At 43.2% G+C, this 21,759-nt stretch overlaps 1 protein-coding gene across 1 annotated transcript; it reads right to left on the bottom strand.

The window, feature by feature from the left end:
- Positions 1–487: 487 nt before the first annotated feature.
- On the bottom strand, positions 488–6,303 carry LOC146960856 (NXPE family member 3-like). Its single transcript, XM_085771996.1, has 5 exons — positions 5,926–6,303; positions 5,509–5,807; positions 3,975–4,045; positions 1,137–1,340; positions 488–1,057 (listed from the first exon to the last, which is right to left on the bottom strand). Exons 1-5 carry the CDS (start codon positions 6,301–6,303, stop codon positions 516–518), a joined length of 1,494 nt encoding a protein of 497 aa, XP_085628122.1. The 3' UTR covers positions 488–515.
- Positions 6,304–21,759: the final 15,456 nt, after the last annotated feature.

Raw genomic sequence — 21,759 nt, 5'->3', positions numbered from 1 at the left:
CAGCAGAAGTAAGTGACCCGGTCGTTTTGGCCAACTTCTTGTCAGTCGATGGAGTTAGCAGTCCCCGCCCTCGTCCCTACGTCACCACATTCACGCGCATCCCTTGGCTGCACACACAGCCCTTCATGCCGTTCTCTCTCCTCATTGGATAAAGGTAGGAAAGTTTTCTCCTCGGCTTACAGCAGAGCAGACTGACTGACAGACCCGGACCAAACACTCTATGTAAGTGATTCCCATCAGAAGATATAACTATTTACAACACAAATATTCCGCTGACTTCTGCTTTAAGGTAAAAATCTTGCATTGTTCTTCTTTAAATGAGATGATTCAGCAGTGGTTATTTGTTAAAGCTGACCCAAACCCTTTATTTTGTGCTGGCTCAGAAAAAGATTAGAAAAACTAGATAATCTGTCTGTGTGTGCTTGAAAGAAGCAGCACCTGGTGGAAATATGTAAATTCAGCATGTGTCTATGAAACTTCTCTCCCAACAAACACACACACATCTAACTGCCATATTAAGGGCATATGTAGGACAAAACGACATCAATCATGTTTTTAATGATGGGAGGCTGTGGGTGGAGGTTGTGTGGCAGGTTGTGGGCCAGGACCATCTCCCAGGCATCCACCAGATGAACGTTCAGTCCTTTGAAAATGGCTCTGAGCACCTTATCACCCTGCAGAGAGTACCAGTCGCTGTTGGTCAGTGTAACATCAAGCGTCAGTGCTTTTGGGTTTGCAGTGCGGATGATGACCACTGTGTCTGGAGCTCTGTCCAGCAGCCGCACCACCGCCCTGCGGATGCTTTGCAGCCTGCGGATGTATACCTCAATGGGGTAAGTGCCGAAGTGAGCCCAGATACCAAAAACTACAACGGTGCTTCTGCCTCCAGTTAAACCGTCTAGTTCATTGGCGATGTAACGGAACTGGCTGGTGGGAATCTCAGAAGAGCGGAGAGGAGGACCATGGCAGCGGTACGTCACCAAGGTGTTGCGTGCATCATGTAAAGCCATGAAAGGTCCAGCTTGCTTCGCACTGTGCAGGTTGAACTGAATGAGATCTGGAAGCATTCAACAAGAAACGTATTAATTCACAGTGAAAATAATATCAAACAGACAAAATACCTGCAGATCAGGTACCTGGTAGTGCTGTAGTGAGGTGTTCGAACCACTGTCTGACGGTGGAGTCTCCATAAAGGTAGACCTGCATGCCTCTCAGACAGTCACCAATGGTGGAGGTGTTGAATTGTTGAACCTGGGCTCCCCTCAGTGCTCTCCAACTTCCTTTGTAGTAATAACCGGCGTGTCCAGACTTCACATCACTGATGTTCACTTCTGCTGATGCTGGACATGAGAGGAAGTGTGAAGGATACAGAGGTTAGTAAGTCTTATTTTTTTTTATTTTAATTTTAAAATCAGCCAACAGTGTCTAAACCTCCCCATGCCCATCTCTCCCTCTGTCTCCAATATGTATCGTTTCTCATTATCTGCATTTATTGGTCCTACTTCCTTTCTTTCTTCTTCCTAGGAAGTCCTACTTCCCATGCATAATTAGTGAAAAAAACACAGAAATGTTCAACCCCATGCCAGATTACTCAACTCCAAAGACATGGGGGGCACAATAAGCAAAAAAACTTTTAAACTAAGAAAAAAAATTTCTACCAAACCAACGTTTGCAACTTTCACCAAAATGTTACCCCAATACTGCTGAAACTTATGTCCACTTAAACTCATTACAAATTATGAAGTCCATCACACATCACATCAAAATCTGTAAAACGTATTAAACCTATCTCATCTCATCTCAGAAGAATAAGAAAAATGCTTTTAAGCAAGGAGTCGCCTCTGACTTACATATGGCCACTAAGGAGTTGAAAACTGAAATTTTAAAAGCTAAACAGACATACAAGTCTAAACTTGAAGATAAGATGGCTGCAAATAACCTTGGCTCAGCTTGGTCCTGCATGAAAACAATTGCGGGCATCCAGAGTCAAGGGAATAACAGCCATGTTTCCTTAGAGGGTTTTAAGTGTTGATTGTGAGCTTGCCAATGCTCTTAACTGCTTTTACACTCGTTTTGATAACACAGATTTTTGTCTGAAGGTTCAGGAACTTCAACACAAACTTAGGAACAATCAACATTTTAACATCACATGTAGAGATGTTAAAATGTTTTTTTACAAAACAAAAGTCAACAAAAGTCAAGGCCCAGATAATATCTGTGGATGCTTGATTAAATCTTGTACAAAAGAGCTGAGTCCCATATTCCACTACATTTTTAATAAATCCTTGCAGACACAATATGTCCCAAAGGTCTGGAAGGATGCTATAGTGGTCCCAGTACCTAAATCTAGTGGCCCCAAAATTTTTAATGATTTTAGACCAGTTGCTTTGACCTCAATTTTAATGAAAAACTTTGAGAAACTGGTAAGGTCAGAGATCTTAAAAATCACTAAAAATGCTCTTGACCCCATGCAGTTCGCCTACAGGCCACACAGGGGAGTAGAGGATGCCACAACCACCTTGCTCGACCTGCTCTTTAAGCATCTGGAGGGAAGTGGATCTCATGCTCGAATCCTTTTTATTGACTTTTCATCTGCTTTTAATACCATCCAACCACACATTTTGGCCAAGCGCCTTTTAGAACAATTCAATTTTAATTCTAATCTTGTAGGCTGGATTTTGGATTTTTTAACTAATAGGACACAGAGAGTAAGGGTGAACGGGGTCCTGTCTGGTCAGTTTCATAGCTCCACAGGCTCCCCACAAGGATGCGTACTCTCTCCACTTCTGTTCGTTCTTTATACAAACATGTGCCAGAGCAAATATCAAAACAGGACTATTATTAAGTATGCAGATGATTCCGTTATTGTTAGTCGGCTCCAAAAGAATGAAAGAGGCCATGGCCCTATAGTTGATGACTTTGTGCAGTGGTGTGAAGAGTCACATCTTCAAATTAACATATCAAAAACAAAGGACATGTTAATTGATTTTAGCAAACAAATCCACACATATGATGCCACAACAATAAGAGGTCAGTTAGTGGAATGTGTGGAATCCTACAAATATCTTGGGACTATCATTGATTTTAAAGTGAACTTTCAAGAGAACTGTGAAACTGTGTGTAAAAAAGGACAACAGCGTCTGCACTGTCTGAGAAAACTGTCTTACTGGAATGTTGACAGAACGAGAATGATTCTTTTTTATCGTGCTTTTATTGAGTCCATTTTATCCTTTTCTTTGGTGTCATGGTTTGGAAGCCTTTCTACTAAAAACAAGAATGCATTGAATCAAATTGTGAAATGGTCAAGTAAGCCGATAGGTGAGCCACAGCTGAACCCTTCTTCCCTGTATACCAGACAGTTACAGCGGATAGCCACGACCATTTTAAATGATAGTTTACACCCTTTGCACAGTGAATTTCAGTTTCTTCCCTCTGGGCGGAGGTTGTCAGTCCCATACTGCAGAACAAAACGTTATAAAAACAGCTTTGTTCCAGCTGCAGTAACACTGGTAAACAAGCTGTAGTTTTCACAAAAGCTGCACAAGTCACTTTTCGGAGCACGATGTATCCCCTTTTTTATCTCATTAATTTTATTCATTCTTAACTTGGAGGAAATTTTGCTCTTGGTGTTTTAAATTCTTTTTTAGTTTCATGTTTTTTACTTCTTACTTCTTATATTTATTTCACGAACTGCAGCACTTTCTGTCGAGCCGAAGCTGTCTCTTGTTTTATGTGTATGTGTTCTTTTTAAATGTCCTGTTTCTGATTTGATTGTTCGTTTTCTGTTGCTTGTTTAACTCTCGACTGCAAAACCAGTTTACCCTTGGGTATCAATAAAGTAACCTGAACCTGAACCTGAACCTCATCAACATTGATTCTGTTTGCACGAAGCTTCCTGCCTGATTTACCTCTAACAACCTGTTGTATATTTAAAGTAGAACACAGTGATCATTATTGTAAAAATACTGCTTTACCTGTTGTATTTGGCAACACAGTGACACTGGCAGGTCCTGAAGCCTTAATAGAGCGTTTCATGTTGACTTTACTGATGGAAAATGGAGTGAACATAATAACATGGGTTACAGCAGACTGCTTGATTTGTGCTGCTTCAAAAATTGTAAATCCATTTTAAAGGGGAATCGCCATTTTCTTTTACAATCTGGACCTTATTTCTAGCATAAAATATCATCATTTACTCACCCAGATAATTTTGGTGTCATTACAAGTAATTCCGACAAAATTAGATCCAGCCGAGAGCCGTGTATATCCGTGTAATGCGAGTACACGGGGCAGATAACACATTATCTGCATCCAGGGTCTGTAGGTTGACCTACTAACCTCTGACCTGGATGATATCATCTCTGAACGCGGCACAGCCTGTTGCTACGGTTCGGTTCTGCACGTTTCCGACTTGTCAGAAAAAAATGAGCAGCTGGACGAAGTTCAGCTTCCACAGGCTTCCTCTCTGCAGCAAATAATGTGTTATTTAGATGCTGCATTCCGGTGCCCTAGAGACTCGCATTATACAGATATACGCGGCTCTCGGCTGGAGCTAATTTCGTCGGAACGACCTGTAATGACACCAAAGTTATCTGGGTGAATAAATGATCGTATTTTATGCTAGAAATTAGGTCCAGATTGTAAGAAACGGCAATTCCCCTTAAAATATGCACATCTACTAGCTATAGGTAATACTCTACTGTATACATGTATTCCAAATTAAGATTAGGACTAAAATGAAGATACACTTTCTTGATCCCAGGCTGGGAAAGGACTGTGTTACAGCAGCAAGCAAATAACACACAAAACACAATACAAATAGAAAAATACGACCAATAGTTAGAATAAACAAAAAGAAACGCAATTTTGAATAACAAATATACACAAATTTATACATAATGTTAAAGCAGATATCAGTGGAATGTTTTTGTTAATATAAGTCCTAAATAGTCCTATTTTCCGTCAGCAATCACTTACATGAAGTATTTCAGCCTAAACACGAGTCTCTCCGTCACTCTGCTCTGCTGTAACCCGAGGAGAAAATTTTCCTTGTGGGATACAAGTGTTATCCAATGAGGGGAGAGAACGGCATGAAGGGCTGTGTGTGCAGCCAAGGGATGCGCGTGAATGTGGTGACGTAGCACGAGGACCAATTGATGCCTGACAAGGGCGGGGGCTGCTAACTCATGGTGCGTTCAAGGAAACTCGTACTTTGTGTTTTTCCTTCCTGTGAAGTCATACCAGTTCGATCTGGTACGAGTTCACGGGTCGGAAGTTACGAGTGGCCGTTATAGGGAACTTTCACAGACAACAGGACGGTAAAAACACGAGCTACGGGTTACCTGGAACGCTACCAAGTCGTAGTTGTGACTTGAAGCTGTAACTTACGGTTTCAAAAGCCTGCCTTGAACACAGCATTAGCCGAAACGGCCGTGCCACTGATATCTGCTTTAAGATGTAAAATCATTCAAAAAAAAAACTGTCGTATGTGCCTCTCTACTCCCTCACCTTTGAAAAAGCTGCTCCTCCTTATAAGCCGTGAGATTTCTTCTGAACCCTCCCATAGAGTGTGTGACCCTGGTGTCACAGCTCAGCTTCTTTGGCTTGTAGCAGAAATACGGTTCATCTGTTTGGAGGTCAGTGTAGTTGCACAGCGGCTGCTGGGTCGGATGCAGACAGATGTTACAGGTGGTCCTCTCAGACACCGAGCCTGAGCGGAAGGTGCTTTGAAAGTAGACCCTGTCTGGCTGTTCCCTGGTCAGTCTTTGCAGGACGGTTACAGCCTCACCAGGGTGAACCAGTGTCACCTGATGGGATAGAGAAACAGAGCTTTCACTGAGAAAACAAGCACAGGCCTCGAGAGGGCATGCGGTTCAATTTGAATAAAGACTTACAACAATACTGAACTTGAGTTTTTTGCATCACCTCAACCTCAGCGCTCCCCTCCCAGAGCAAAGAGAACACAGTAGAATAGGAGCCATTGAGGTGATCCTCCATTTTCCCAGCCACACCTGCACCAAGCTCCCGATTATGTAGACGGCTGACTAAGAAGTCCCCCCCAGATTGCTTGGCTTGGCCTCGGAAGTCGTACATTTTAATCATAACCTCCAGCTGATCTCCTACATGCCACTGTCCACCTCCCTTCTTTGGGAGAAGTGTGAAGGTGCTGTGAGCAGGATCGCTGGTCTGCTCCAAAGAAACCAGAGCTGCAGTTTCAGGCCACGCAATGGAGTCCAGTATGAGGTCCTCTTCCTGAGCGTCCTTCGTGGTCAGTGGCTTGAAGGTGCAGAAGCCATGATGCATGTAAGGGTCGGTTAAAACTTTTGGAAGGATCATGGTGGAGTTGACTTCATGCTGAAAGTGAGGTGGAGAGAAAGTATTGGAAACAAATTAGTCCAGTCATTTTATGAAAAAAGGTTGAACAAATTGCAACAGAAGCAAACTCAACTGATTTTGTATCCTCAATATGTCCTGAGTGAGGGAAAAAAAAGCCCAGAAGAATCCCATTAGGGGAAAGTTTCGAAAAAGGTCCAAATATATCCAATTTATACGGCTATTAATTATTTTTCTCATGTGAATAGGGTAACATTTTTAACCTTTAGATATCTCCATGAAAATTGCTGAGTTGATTACTTACATTAAGACAAACAAAAAATGTATTACAAGTTTTTTGAAATTCTTTGTTAACATGAGAAAATTTGCATAAATTCGCATAAATTCCACCGTTTTGACGGCACATGTATATATAAAGGTGCTGTGGTGGTACCGGCATGAAAATTGGAATGAGTTGACTCCTGAGGTCAACCGACAAGAAATCACTTTAAATTTCAAGATGACTGCAAATTTTCAAGGTAGCCACATCCTTAGTAGAGCAGGTATGACATTATGTATGGCTAATTTGCATATACAACACCTGATCTAAACATTGGGTATAGCAGGTGAAAATGTCTTGTTCAGTCTTGTTAACATATAACAGTTAAAAAACGTAATATTAAGGTCTGAATGGAACCCAACCCATTTAGGCTATCAGGTGTTGTATGTATGCAAATTAGCCATACGTAATTTGATTATGCACCGTTTGCTCATACCTGCTCTACTAAGGATGTGGCTATCTTGAAAAATTGCAGTCATCTTGAAATTTAAAGTGATTTCTTGTCGGTTGACCTTAGGAGTCAATAATTTTCAAGCTGGTACCACCACAGCACCTACATGTGCTGTCAAAACGGTGGAATTTATGCAAATTTATGTGTGACAGTTGAGGGTCCTGTCACTATGCCTCCAATTGATCATGCGCCCTGGCTACTTGGCCAAGAGGATGTCCCTTTGGGTGACTGGCAAGCGTGCCTGATTCTTACCCGGGAGGTGTGGGTTCAATCCCTGCCCGGGCCGTCTTCACCTTGCCATATGCAAATTTGCTCATGTTACCAAAGAATTTCAAAAAACTTGTAATACATTTTTTGTTTGTCTTAATGTAAGTAATCAACTCAGTAATTTTCATGGAGATATCTAAAAGTTAAAAACTTAACCCTATTCACGTGAGAAAAATAATTAATAGGCGTATAAATGGGATATATTTGGGTCTTTTTCGAAACTTTCCCTAATGGGATTCTTCTTCTTCTTTTTTCCCCTCACTCAGGACATGTTGAGGATACAAAATCAGTTTAGTTTGCTTCTGTTGTGATTTATTCAATGTTGACCCCTTTTTTGGCCTAAAATTACTGGACTAAATGAGCCAGTGAGGAAGATGTTTCCTGCCACACAGTATGAAATTACTGTTAGTCACTTGTGGTGTTGAAGTTTTGCATTCACACTGGACTGAACTACACTAAGCCGGGATTTTTCTCCCCCGACTCTTCTGGTAAGGTACACACACAGTATGTGTATGTGTTTGCATATGGGCTGTAACCAAGGGGGCAGTTGTCAGTCTGAGAAGTGAAGCTCACTTCCGTGTTCAAAAAACTGCAATCCCCTCGGCTTCCTCTGGGGGCTGGTGTCAGAAGGGAGCATTCTCCGATTGACCCCCATGTTAAAATCGCCGACTTTACATCCTCAATAAACATGATCAAAGCCTGGTGTCAGAACGTTTTTTGGTCTCAATCTATAGTTTCTACCCCCGCACACACTCTGAGGGGGGTGAATTTTTTTTTAACTCTATAGTTTTACTGTTATTAGGTTAAAACTCTAGCCAATTAGGGCGCGGAAACGTTGAGTGACAGGTCCGAGCAGCTCCGTGTACAGCTGCTTCGAGGCCAGTGGGCGGGTTCTCGGCCGGCCAATCCAACATGGCGCTGTTCAGGCCGCCATATTTGATTCACAAAAACGACTCCCCAAAACCAATGGGTGACGTCACGGGTGCTACGTCCATTCTTTTTACAGTCTATGGCTGTAACTCACTGAAACAAGCTTTACAGGAACCTTGATGTTTGTTTCTGAAGAATTGGTTTAGCAGCATTTATGAATGAAAATAATTAAACAAAACAAAAAATAGCTATCAATAGCTGTAGGATTTGGTGTTGAGTAGAAAAGAATAAAGATGACAAGGTTTTCTTTGGTTGATATTATGAACATAAGAGGATTGCCTTGCATTACTTTATTCTTCTTGTTGGGGGAAAAAGTCACACAAAAAACACAAATTCATTTAAAACTAAACCTATTTGTGTAAACATACAAACCTGAAACTTAATTGTTAATAACACATATTATGTTAAATTTACTTCACCTCAGATTGGCTTTTTTCAAAAGGGCAGGTCCTCTCCTCTAAGATGATCTCATGTAGCACATAGATTAAAACGAACGCAGCCAGTAACAGGAAGATGACTCCGTACTTCGCGTCCCTTCTTTTACAAGCTTGGACCATCCTGATCAGGAATCTGTCTTCACTTATTCTGTGGCTACTGCAGCCCACTGTGACCAGTTAAACTGGAACTGGAATTAAAAAAATCAAACAAAAGAAAGTTGTAACACAAAACTTGTTCTTACGAAATAGGTAATGTAAAACTCAAACTGAAAAATCCTCACTATCCAAATAGTTTGTCGTGTCTGTCTGGCTCCTTGGCACTGTAGGACCAAAATAATAATAATAATAATAATAATAATAATAAATAATGAAGTCACATCGTGGAGATGTAAATAATAATGATCAGACCGGAGATGGAGGTGAGTTGAGTCCATTTACTCTCCACACAACAAAAACACTGAACACACAGGTTGCCAAGTAACCCGGAACCGGCATCTCCTCTGGGGATGCGAAGTAACCATGTTAGCTCTATCTCTTAAAGTTACAAGACCTCCGGTACCTGGGTGAATGTCTTTACCATCTTCCCTATCGTGGGTCACCACATAGGCCCCCCCAGAATTCACCCACACGGAAAAATAATGCAAACTAATGCAACTAATTAAAAGTTGGCACACAATGTCTGACAGCAGATTTCTGTTTATTCTGAGACAAGATTGTTCATTGATGTAATTGACAGCGCCAGCATGAACAAGTAATTACAGTATCAAGATGGAGAGCATGAGAAATGGTATTAGTAGGAATAGTGCCTTCATACATTCTTCCTCCCCTCTACCTCCACCCCCTCCCTCCTCTGTCCCTCCCCTACTCTCTGCTGCATCTCCAGTCATCTGTTAGACATTCTGTTTATTTGCTAGAGATAATCTCCCCGCTAAGATTGACAAGAGCTGCACAAATATGCGGATATTTGAGATGCGTGTGACCTGTTCATTTGTCAACTGGTCTTGCTTGTATGTAAATGCTGGTAAGACCAAGCACACCTTCCTTTCATCCAGATCTCTAATAGTGAATCCACAGTCTGCCGTCACTTCGTCTCCAGGACACAAATAACTGTGGAAACCCTGAGCTCTGTGTAATAAACATATCATTGCACTCCCACCGTAAGCATCAGAGATGAACATAATCAATCCTGATGGAGCAGCTGCCACAATATATTGTACAGTATTACTAGCATGATAATGACTGTATAATTCGGTCCTTGCATCCTTGTTTGTAGCTTTCTGCAAAGCATTCTCTGAGCAGTCAATAACCCAAGTCGTGTTAGAGAAATGCTTCTTAAAAACCCGTGGCATAGTAGCTTTTATCGTATCACGCAGCAGCCATCTGTCCAGTATGTCATTGTTTTGCTAACCTGACTGACAGACACTTTAAAGTGTCTCGCTACATCAGCGGTAACTAAATTCAGTTTAAGTTTCATTAGTGTCAATAGAATTTAGTCAGACACAAGATTCTTGAATTCAAGCAGTGGAATCCTTGTGTACAGTAAACTGTCACTGACATTTTCACATCGTCACATCATGATGGGTCCTTTGGAGTAAATATGGTTATCCATGGCAGGGTCTGCCCACTGTGTTTAGACATCCTGGAGAGTCTTGCAGGAGGTGTCACGTTACGGAATAGCAGGACCCAAATGAAGACTCAATTTGCAAAGAGCAACCAAGTGTTTATTTAGGAAAAAGGTAAATAAAAGGTAATCAAATGGCGCTACTGAGAGGGCGACGTCGCGGAGTTCACAGAGTCAAGTGGCTTGTTTGTCTGTTTCTCCTAATATTGTACCAAGCTGCGGTAGCAGCACGGCCAACAGACACTGTTTATGACCGGGCGACCCTTCTACGGCTCGGAGAGTGCAGCGCTTTGGGACTTTTTGACCCGAGCACGCTCTTCCCCTACCCGGAGCTAACACGCTACAGCGACCCAACGCCGGGCCGGCAGAAGCCCTTCTCTTTTTTTTTGTTTCTCCACCTGACCTGGAACAACCGCACAAAAAATCCTATGTGTGTATGCACAAATGGCAAATAAAGATTTTGACCTTTGACCTTTGTCAAAGTACAACATAAACAAAGTATTAACAAAAGAGTCAACGAGCCTAAGTCTCGGACAGGGGAAAAAAGAAGGAATCAAAAGTGCAAAAGGAAAATAACAAAGTACTAATCAAGGGACTTACCAAACTGACAAGAAGACACAAAAGGATGCAGGATGGGCAGACATGGAACACGGGAGGCAACACAGGGGATAAACACAGACGATCCAACAAGGACAAAGGGAGACACTGAGGCTAAATACACAAGGGAAGACACAGGTGGTGCAATCAGGACAGGTGAAACACATTGGGTAATCAAACAGGCAGGAGAACACAGGAAGACAAGACAAAAACTTCAAAATAAAGCAGGAAACAACTCTGCCCGTCTGGTGGCATTGAAGTGGGACCTGGCTCTTCAGCCTTCACCACACCAGATTCATCTGCAGGTGATGATGAGCGTTACATGAATGCCACTGACACCAAATAATAACACATTGATAACAAATAATCACACAATAATATCTATAACAACAATCTAAATGATCTATTCCACCCAGTTCCATTCTCCTGAATGTCTGAGAGAGAGGGGGAGGGAGATGGGGGATCAGATGGAGAGAGAGATTAGACTGACCTGTGGCTACTTTAAAAAAGAATGAATTTCTCTCTCAACTTACAACAACATGTTGATGTCCCTTCACACTCCAAGGGACACACACTCAAACTCTGCCCCATGATCTTGGTGTTTCTGACTACAAGGTTTCAATCCTATCTATCCAACCGATCTCAGTTTGTCACTATTAACGACACCTCCTCCCCCCGCCCCAGTCAACCATGGTGTCCCCCAAGGCTCTGTGCTCGGTCCCATCTTCTTCACCATCTACCTACTCCCCCTCGGCCAGATCATACGTCACCACAGACTCAATTTCCACTGCTACGCTGATGATACTCAACTCTATCTCAGCACCTCACCATCCACTCTGCTCCCCCCACCATCTCTGGTCAAATGCCTTCATGCCATAAATACCTGGATGACAACCAACCTACTCCAACCAAACAGCAGAAAAACAAAGCTCTTGGTCGTAGCCCCTAATCCAGTGCTCCAGAAGGTTGGGGATCTCTTCCTCCACATTGACGGCTGCTCAATCACTCCATCCCACGAAATACGCAACCTGGGCATCAACATGGACTCCACCCTCTCCTACCAGTCACACGTCAAATCCATCACCAGGTCTGCCTTCTACCACCTCAGGAACATTTTCCGTCTCCGACCATCACTCTCTAACTCTGTTGCTGAAACCCAGATTCACACTTTTATCTTTTCCCCCCTGGACTACTGTACTGGAGTCCTGTCCGGAGTTCCCAGTAAAACCCTGGACAGGCTCCAGTACATGCAAAACTCAGCTGCCAGGGTTCTCACTTAAATCAAGCCCTGACAGCACATCATCCCCACCCTCATCCGTCTCCACTGGTTCCCAGTCAAATACCATATTTCTTTTAAACTCCTCCTCCTCACTTACAAATACCTCCATACACTCGCCCCCCACTACCTGTCTGACCTTCTATACCATCACACTCCATCCTTGAAACCTGCGGTCCTCGGACATGGGCCTGCTGTCCATCCCTCGCACCAGACTGAAAAGCTTTGGGGACAGAGCCACTCGCTCACTCCGAATATCTGCAATGCCCCAACCCTGGACACCTCAAACCTCAAAACCCACCTTGTAACGCCGCAATATGTAATAATGACGCATTATGTAATAATGTAATAAATCTTCACGTCATTATGTAATAACGCCGCATTTTGTAATAATCTGCCGCATTTTGTAATAAAAATCTTGAACGCAATATGTAATAAACTTCGCCGCATTTTGTAATAAGTTGTTACATTTTGCATCACTTATTACATATTGCGGGTGTTACACTTTTTTATGAAAAAAATGTAATAATTTGGTGCATTATGTAATAAACCACCAAAATGGATGTCTTAATTAGAAAAAACAATAACAATAATACACGCTGCTCCTCCTCCCCGCTGAGCAGAGCGGTCTCCTCCGACAGTGGGTCCCACGCGGATGGTAACCGCTCCGCGTCTCTCCCTCCCCCCTTGCCCACCGACAATAATACGCCCGGGTCATGTTCGTCTGTGGAGGGATGACATGGACCACGGTCCGACTGGAGCTCCAGGCCGGGTCCAGCTCTGCTCCAGCAGCGGCAGGGGCGGCTGGGATCACCGCCCCCGGAGCCGCAGCTGGGGCGAGCTGGCTGGGGGGGATCGAGCTGTGGGATTTCATCGGGCTGATGATGCTGGAAGTGATTTTGCCTCTGATTTTCACCAGATTTAACATTTTATCAAAATTTGCCCAGCTGATCCATTTAAATTACTGAAAAATGATCATCATCTGCAAGCAGCAGCTGTAAAACGAGAACCAGTCCCAGAAGCTCCAGGCCCGGAGAACCAGAGAGGGGGCCCTGCCAGAGCGCTCCCCAGGAATGGTGCATCGCCGCCCGGGTAAAATACGTGAGGGAGAGGGCTGGATGATTTGACGCTTTTTTCAAAACTCCGATCTAAAATATCAGATTATACCACTTTCCCTTGGTCGATTGAGGTCCAGTAAAAAGTATGATGGTCTTTTAACTCTCCTCTAGCCATGTGTGTATTATGATGTCATGTTTTTACACAGAGTCACGTGACCACACGTTTTTTGTCACAAAAAACTGTATGGTAGGACATGGCCATATAAAATGAAAAAAAAAAAAAATGCTCCAGCAAACTATAAGTAAACAAATCAATCAATGTTGGCCCTGTTCAAAGGCAGACATGTGACTGTTCTCATAATAGTTGGAGGAAATAATAATAATAATTATTATTTTTATTTTATTGCAGTTTTTCAACATTTTTATTAAGGATATTAGCGGTCCCTCGCCAAAACAGGCCATGAAAGGGATACATTATAAAAAAATATTGATGAAATTTACACATCATTCATTAGAAGACAACTAACCCTATGCACGAAAAAAATAATAATTGTAATACCTATTTTTACTAGCAGAGGAAGAAGTGAGAGCTGTCTGATAAAGTTTGTGTTATGTTGTTGTATAGTTACGTTGGGTCGGACGCTACAATATCAATAAAAACATGTGCTTAACATTGACGTCGGACGCGAAATAGCCACAGAGCGGAGCCAGTTTCCTTTAACAGATTGTGCCAGATGCGCCAGAGCGCGCACCTCTGTGCCAGGCTCGTGCTCTGCAGCGATTTGTTTATTCATCTTAACAGAGCGCGAGTGAGATTTAACACACACATTCACACAGGCGACACACACATACGGGCTACACATGATACACATACCCACACACACACACATCTGAGGGGCCGAGGCGCCTGCCGAGCGGCAAGGAGAAAAGCGCATCTGGTGGCGTGCCCCTCAGGGAGCACCCAGGTTGAGCACCCTGGGTGCTCAACCTGGTCAGTGGGATAGATAGATAGTTAGATTTGACCGTCCTACTGGTTTTAGAAATTAATTCATATTTATGATTCATGCATGCTGGTATGCTTAAAGTCAGTGTTATTCTGATGGTCCTAATGTCTTTTTTTTTCTAATTAAGACATCCATTTTGGTGGTTTATTACATAATGCACCAAATTATTACATTTTTTTCATAAAAAAGTGTAACACCCGCAATATGTAATAAGTGATGTAAAATGTAACAACTTATTACAAAATGCGGCAAAGTTTATTACATATTGCGTTCAAGATTTTTATTACAAAATGCGGCAGATTATTACAAAATGCGGCGTTATTACATAATGACGTGAAGATTTATTACATTATTACATAATGCGTCATTATTACATATTGCGGCGTTACACACCTCTTCACAGTGATCTTTCCCCATCAGTCTTAACTCAGTCTGTTACTCAGCCTTGCCTTTGTCTGTTTAGTGTTTCCTCCCCTACCCCCCTTTAATCTGTTTCTTTTTTTGGCTGTAAAAAGTGCACACTTGTTAAAGCAGAACTATGCAAGTCGGCCGGAAATAGCTCGCTCCTTCGTTGGTTTCTCTTTTTTTCCCTCTCCAGAGCTCCCCCACAGTTCTGGGAGGCATGTCACTGTCGTTAAAAAAAAAAAAAAAAAAAAACTCGCCGCCACCAACTCCTCCACCCCCCATACACGTGCTTGTGTTTACTGCTGTTTGCTAAGCCCTGCTAACACCGAGCTAACGCTAACACGGAGCTAATGCTAACACCGAGCTAACGCTAACACCGAGCTAACGCTATGCTAACACGGAGCTAACGCTAACACGGAGCTAACGCTAATACAGCCACACACAGGCACAAAGACACAGACATACACACAGGAATAAAGGTTCCAAAACGCGAAGGTGTGTGTGTGTGTGTCATGATGTATTACATTATCTTATAAAAGACCCATGGTGTGTGTATCTGTGTTAGCATTAGCTCCCCGTTAGCCACAAGCTGAACTTCATCAGTAAACATTTCATGTTTCCATGGTTTCCTCCGACTTTCCGAACTCAAACCAATCACGATTCGTGACATGCATGACGTCATATGCGTTCTTATCTCGTACTGCCGTAAGGCAGTTTCTCGCGATACTTCTATCCATTGACGAGATTTGTAACACCGAGACGGACGACTGATCTTGCAAGTGCGGTTTTCAGCCAGTGGGGGGGGGGGGTGAGCGCATTGGCCTAGACCCCATTCACTTCATAACAGGTCACTCAACCATCACAGTGAGCCCAAATCCTGCATAGTTCTGCTTTAATGTATAAAGCAAAGAATAGATAATTACCAGAACAAATAAAGATTTTAAACATACATTTGCAAGGCTAAGCTCAAAACAAATGTGTATTTCTGTTATACAACTATGGCATTCACAAAGCAAGGAACTGAAAAGTTGTAAAAGTAGGTATGTCTCAGTTTAAGAAAAATGTTTAAAAAAGAAAAAAATAAGCACCTACAAAAAAGAAGAAGGAGAAAGAGAAAAAAAGGGGGGGAAAAGATGAGCTGTGTCCACTGTTATTTTGCTTGTTTGTTTAGGCTACTTGTTATAATCATATGCTTCATCATCTTTAATTTTTTTAAATAGTGTATAATACTGTGTTGGTGTTGATATTAAGCCAATTATAACTATATTGTGGCAGGTACTAGTTTCATCATGCATCATCATTTCATCATCAAGTTTCATCCTGCTCCTTTTCATTTATGGTGATTATGTGTACTACATCATGTGTAGGCTACTACATCATGTAACGTAACGTACAAGTATGTAAACCATGAATGGAATAAATCGAAATGAATGAATGAATGAATTTTTCAACAAACAAAATACATTTACAATCATGAAAAAATCATGAAACACTTAGGCTAATTTTGTAATCATAGGCCTTTCCATGTGTTTATCAGTATCAGTTATTGCATTGTGGTATACACTACAGCGTCTATGTTTAGCTTTGCCCCGGCTCTCTCTCTCAGTCCATCGACAGACAGGTTAAAAATCAATAATCATGTCAGCCTTAGGCCACGTTAGTTTATACAGTCTGTGTATTTGTACATGAAGTGAAGTGCCTCCATCGCTTCCTGTTGTTTCCTCCTTTTCTCTCAGTGTCCGTGAAGAACTGTAATAATAATAATAATAATAATAATAACAACGTTGTATTAACACTTACCTCCCTCAGACTTCAGTTTCTCTCCTCTACTCCGTCCACTTTGACACTTTAACAGACATCAGACTTGTTTAATACTTAGTTTGGTTTCACTGGCTCCTCCTTCTTGTTCTCTTAGAAAAACTTCTGTTTATCACAGGAAATCATCTTTGTGTGCCTCTAAACATTAAAAGAAGACACTCTTCAGACATGATGAAAGAAATTAAACAAAATAAAACAAAATCAGGCATTGATAGGCTACTAAAAGGAGGGAAAAACACAAGCATACCGCATGTTGATTAAAGTGCTTAAAGTATAGACACGGTGATCAGTCGTGTGGTGCTCTTGAATTGTTCAGTTTTTGTTGGGAATGTCAAAGTCAAAGTCAAAATCATTTATTGGTCTCCCGAAGGAGAAATTTCTTATGAAGCTCTGATAGTGAGGTTTGAGTTTTGCCTGTTATTTTACTTGCTTGTTTAATGATCCGGGAGAGCTTAGATTTATTTTTTACTGAGGTGTGTGTGTGTGTGTGAACCAGGATGTGATGTTAAGCTCTAGCTTAAAGTTGTCTTAAAATAGCCTAGAACAATAGCTGAGTTATGACAAGAATTCCAACAAGTCTACATGCATCACTGTTAGGATTTTTTATTTGAAAGAAGCTTATTTTGTGTGTGAACCAGGATGTGATGTTAAGCATGAAGCATGAAGCATGAGGTCTTGGACACATTTCAGTCCGGTTTCCGTAATAAGCATTCCACCAAAACTGCACTCCTCAAAGTCTCCAGTGACATCTTGATGTCAGCTGACTCTGGTGAGCACACAGTCTTGGTTTTGTTAGACCTATCATCAGCATTTGATACAGTTGACCACAACATTTTGATTAATAGACTTCGTGATCTGGTTGGGATGTCTGGTCTGGTTTTAAGCCAGGGACACACCGGCCCGACCGTCGGGCGTCGGGAGCTCGTCTGTTTGGTGTGTTCACCTCCGTCGGGTCTTGTCGGGTCTTGTCGGGTCTCGTCGGGGCCGATTGAACATGCTCAATCGGGACTCGTCGGCCGTCGGGAGAGTAGACTCGTCGGGTACTCTGATTGGCTGTGTGCTAGCTATGGCGATTCTGATTGGCGGTGCCCTAAGCGAATCAGTGCGGTGTGCGGGAGTTTGGATTCTGTTGATACTTTTAAAAAGAACTTAAAGCAGAAGTAAGCGATATATTTGTGTTAATATAAGTCTTAAATAGTTATATCTTCCGACAGCAATCACTTACATAGAGTGTTTGGACCGAAACACGGGTCTGTCAGTCACTCTGCTCTGCTCTGAGCCGAGGAGAAAACTTTTCTCGTATCCTACAGTTTTTATCCAATGAGGAGAGAGAACGGCATGCAGGGCTGTGTGTGCAGCCAAGGGATGCGCCTGAATGTGGTGACGTAGGGACGAGGACTGTTATGGTGCCTTCAAGGCAACTCGTAACTTGTGTTTTTCCGACCTGTGAAGTCGTACCAGTTCGATCTGGTACGAGTTCACGGGTCGGAAGATACGAGTGGCCGTTATAGTGACTTTCACAGGTAAAACAGGTCGGAAAAACACGAGTGGGTTGCCTGGAACGCTACAAAATCGTAAGTTGTGACTTGAAGCTGTAATTTACGGTTTCAAAAGCCTGCCTGGAACGCAGCATTAGCCAAAACGACCGGATCGCTTACTTCTGCTCTAAAGACTCACCTATTTAAACAGGCATTGGTTAACCTGTGGGTCTTTGTACCTACGATTTTCTGGTATGTTTTTTTGTTGTTTTGTTTTGCTCTGCCTTGTTGCTACTGTTTTAAGACTGTGAAGCACTTTGTGGTTTTTACCTGCGAAAGGTGCTATACAAATAGCTACATTTCATTATTAGGGCCCGAGCCTGTGTCAACGACCCAGGGAGGTCCCTATTGTTATTCGACATCCACATAAGTCGACGTGCAAGTCGACGAGTAACAACAAGTAACCAACCAAGTAATCAAGTACTCCACTGACCTGGCGCAAAATTCCCCGAAATGCAAATGTTTATTATTATTAGGGCCCGAGCCTGTGTCAACGACCCAGGGAGGTCCCTATTGTTATTCGACATGCACATTAGTCAACGTGCCAGCCGACGAGTAACAACAAGTAAGCAAGCTAGTACTCAAGTACTGCATAGACCTGGCAGCAAAAACCCCAGATATTGTAATGTTTATTATTAGGGCCCGAGCGGCGACTGCAAGTCGCCCAGCGAAAGCCCTATTGAAATCGCGCTGTTTATTATTATTATTATTCCCACACTCTTAAAACCCCAATTTCGCCCCTTTCCCAAAGGCGAAAATGCGTCTACTTTTGCATGGGTGTCCGGCCGGATCCGAAAAACGATATTTTTGAGTGGTCGCACATGGTCGACGCGAAATGGCTAAATAGCGCCCCCTACAATTTTGCCAAAAACCCATAGGGAAAAAAATGACGTTAACGAAAGCGGACCAAAATCGGCACACATATTTATCAATGCGAGATGAACAAAAAATCCTCCTATAGCGAAGCCCGAAACCCAACAGGAAGTCGGCCATTTTGGTTCAAAGTTCGTTTACGCAAAACGAACTCGTCCGAGGGGTTACGCCCGATCGGCTCCAAATTGGGTCCAGAACATCGTCAGACCTAGCTGAGCTTATCTTGTGCTCCGCAGGTCTGTAGCTCAAAGCGCTTGGCCTCTGGCGTGCCCCGAAGTTTGGCGACTGTTTCGGTGCTCGCCATGTAAATACGAACGGCTCTCATGCCCACATACTTGATCGTAGACGCTTCAAACTTGGTGCAAAAATCTATGGAGAGACCCTGAACGATCCGACATATTATTTGCCTACGTCGCTCATAGCGCCCCCCGGTGGTAACAGGAAACGTACAAAAATTCGTTAAAAATACGTAGTTCACTAAATCGACTTTGTTCCACTTCTAGAACATGCTGAACCAGTTGCTGAAGCTACATTATGAACGCTTTGAAGATACGACGAACGGCGTCCGTGTGCCGCCGCGGCGACTGGCGATTTTTTGTCGTAAAATTACGTTTGCCTATTACGCGCACATACTTCGTCGTAGCCACTTGAAATTCAAAGGACATGACGTTGGCTCCGCCCTGAACGTTTTGATGTATCGACTTCCTGCCTGGCTCATAGCGCCCCCCGGTGGTAACAGGAAGTACGCAAAAATTCATTAAAAATCTATACTTCACCCGATCAACTTCATTCCACTTCTAATACATGCAGAACCAGTTGCTGAAGCTACATTATGAACGCTGTGAAGATACGACGAACGGCGTCCGTGTGCCGCCGCGGCGACTGACGATTTTTTATCGTACAATTACGTTTGCCTTTTTCGTGGCTTTAACGAAGTCGTGTCCTCACGAAATTTCATACACGGGTCAAGAATGGCGAGCTCTTTCAGCAGATAGAGTCGTTTCCTATGGGCGTGGCTAAATGCCTCAATAGCGCCCCCTTGAAGTTTTTCCGAAATTCTTCATAGACAAATTTCGCTTACTTTGTCGAACACATACAAAACTCGACACACACGTGTATCATACCCAAACATACAAAAAATTGAATTGGAGCCACGCCCTAAACCCAACAGGAAGTCGGCCATTTTGGTGTAGATTTTTCCCGCCTAAAATTAACTCCTCCCAGAGCGTTCGCCCGATCAAGTTGAAATTAGGTACACCACATCTCCAGACCTAGCTGAGCTTATCTTGTGCTCCGTGAGTCCGTAGGTCAAAGGGCGTGGCTGCCAGCGCTCAATTCACTTTGGCGTGCTCGCCATGTCCATACGAGTGGCTCTCACGCCCACATACTTCATCCAATCAACTTCAAACTTGCTGGACATGATGATGGCTCCGCCCTGAACGTCCGGATATATTAACTTCCCACGTAACTCATAGCGCCCCCCGGTGGTAACAGGAAGTGTACTAAAATTTGGAAAATGTACATTCTTTGCCCCATCAACTTCATTCCACTTCTAAAACATGCAGAACCAGTTGGTGAAGCTCCATCATGAACGCTGTGAAGCTACGAGTAATGGCGTCCGTGTGGGGGCGCGGCGACAATTCCTCGCCATGACAATACGTTTGCCCTTTGGGTGGCTTTATTGAACTCGTAGCAAAATGAAAATTGGTACACAGGTCAAGGGTCACAACCTCAACGTTTCTATATGGTTGTAGGCGATCTCACTCCTTTCGCCCCCTAGTGGAAACAGGAAGTGCCATATTTTACATCAACATTGTCCGATTTCCACAAAACTTCACATGTGTGATGAGGGACTGACCCTGAACACACCTGCACCCATCCCATTACTGCCCCCTAGTGGACGAACCTTTAACTGCTCATAACTCCCTCATGCTTTGTCCGATTCACTACAAACTTCACATGAGTGATGAGGGGCCGCCCCTGAACGCACCCACCCACAACTGCTTAGCGCCACCTGGTGGATGAACGAAGCATTGCAGCCCCGACATGCCTCAGGCCCCGCGGTGGCATGGGCGAGCGAGGGCCCGTCATCGCCGCTTGCGGCTTTAATTAGGGCCCGAGCCTGTGTCAACGACCCAGGGAGGTCCCTATTGTTATTCGACATGCACATTAGTCAACGTGCCAGCCGACGAGTAACAACAAGTAAGCAAGCAAGTACTCAAGTACTGCATAGACCTGGCAGCAAAAACCCCAGATATTGTAATGTTTATTATTATTATTATTATTATTCCGCGACTTTAAACCCCGATTTGACCCCTTTACCATGCTCGAAAACTCACGAAATTTGGGACACACGTCGGGTCTTGCGAAAATTGACGTCTGATGCTATCGCCGTTTGTGGGCGGGGCAAATTGGCACAACAGCGCCCCCTTGAACTTTTGACCCCCGGCCATAGGGACCAAAATTTTTTTTCCCGCAGGCTGCCCAAACTTGGTACACATATGTATCATACCCAGACATGAAAAAAATTTGTTTCGTGCGAAGCCCAAAAACCAACAGGAAGTCGGCCATTTTGGTTAGCATTTATTTTACGCAAAACGAACTCCTCCGAGGGATTACGCCCGATCGGCTCCAAATTGGGTTCAGAACATCGTCAGACCTAGCTGAGCTTATCTTGTGCTCCGCAGGTCTGTAGCTCAAAGGGGTTGGCCTCTGGCGTGCCCCGAAGTTTGGCGACTGTTTCGGTGCTCGCCGTGTAAATACGAATGGCTCTCATGCCCACATACTTGATCGTAGACGCTTCAAACTTGGTGCAAAAATCTATGGAGAGAC

Source organism: Trachurus japonicus, unplaced genomic scaffold (genome assembly GCF_045865225.1).
Source record: "Trachurus japonicus isolate A0001 unplaced genomic scaffold, Traja_1.0 AP029906.1".
NCBI classification, from domain to species: domain Eukaryota; kingdom Metazoa; phylum Chordata; class Actinopteri; order Carangiformes; family Carangidae; genus Trachurus; species Trachurus japonicus.
The sequence above is the reverse complement of the archived record's forward strand: the minus strand, read 5'-3'. Positions and strand labels throughout refer to the sequence as shown.

Bases quoted from the DNA above. Each gene is read 5' to 3' on its own strand.
- LOC146960856 (XM_085771996.1), bottom strand. From the start codon at position 6,303: ATGCATCATGGCTTCTGCACCTTCAAGCCACTGACCACGAAGGACGCT. The intron at 4,046-5,508 runs GTGAGGGAGTAG...ATTTTCCATCAG, and splicing joins GAGGAGCAGCTTTTTCAAAG to TAAAGTCAACATGAAACGCT. The intron at 1,058-1,136 runs GTACCTGATCTG...GAATGCTTCCAG, and splicing joins CCTCACTACAGCACTACCAG to ATCTCATTCAGTTCAACCTG.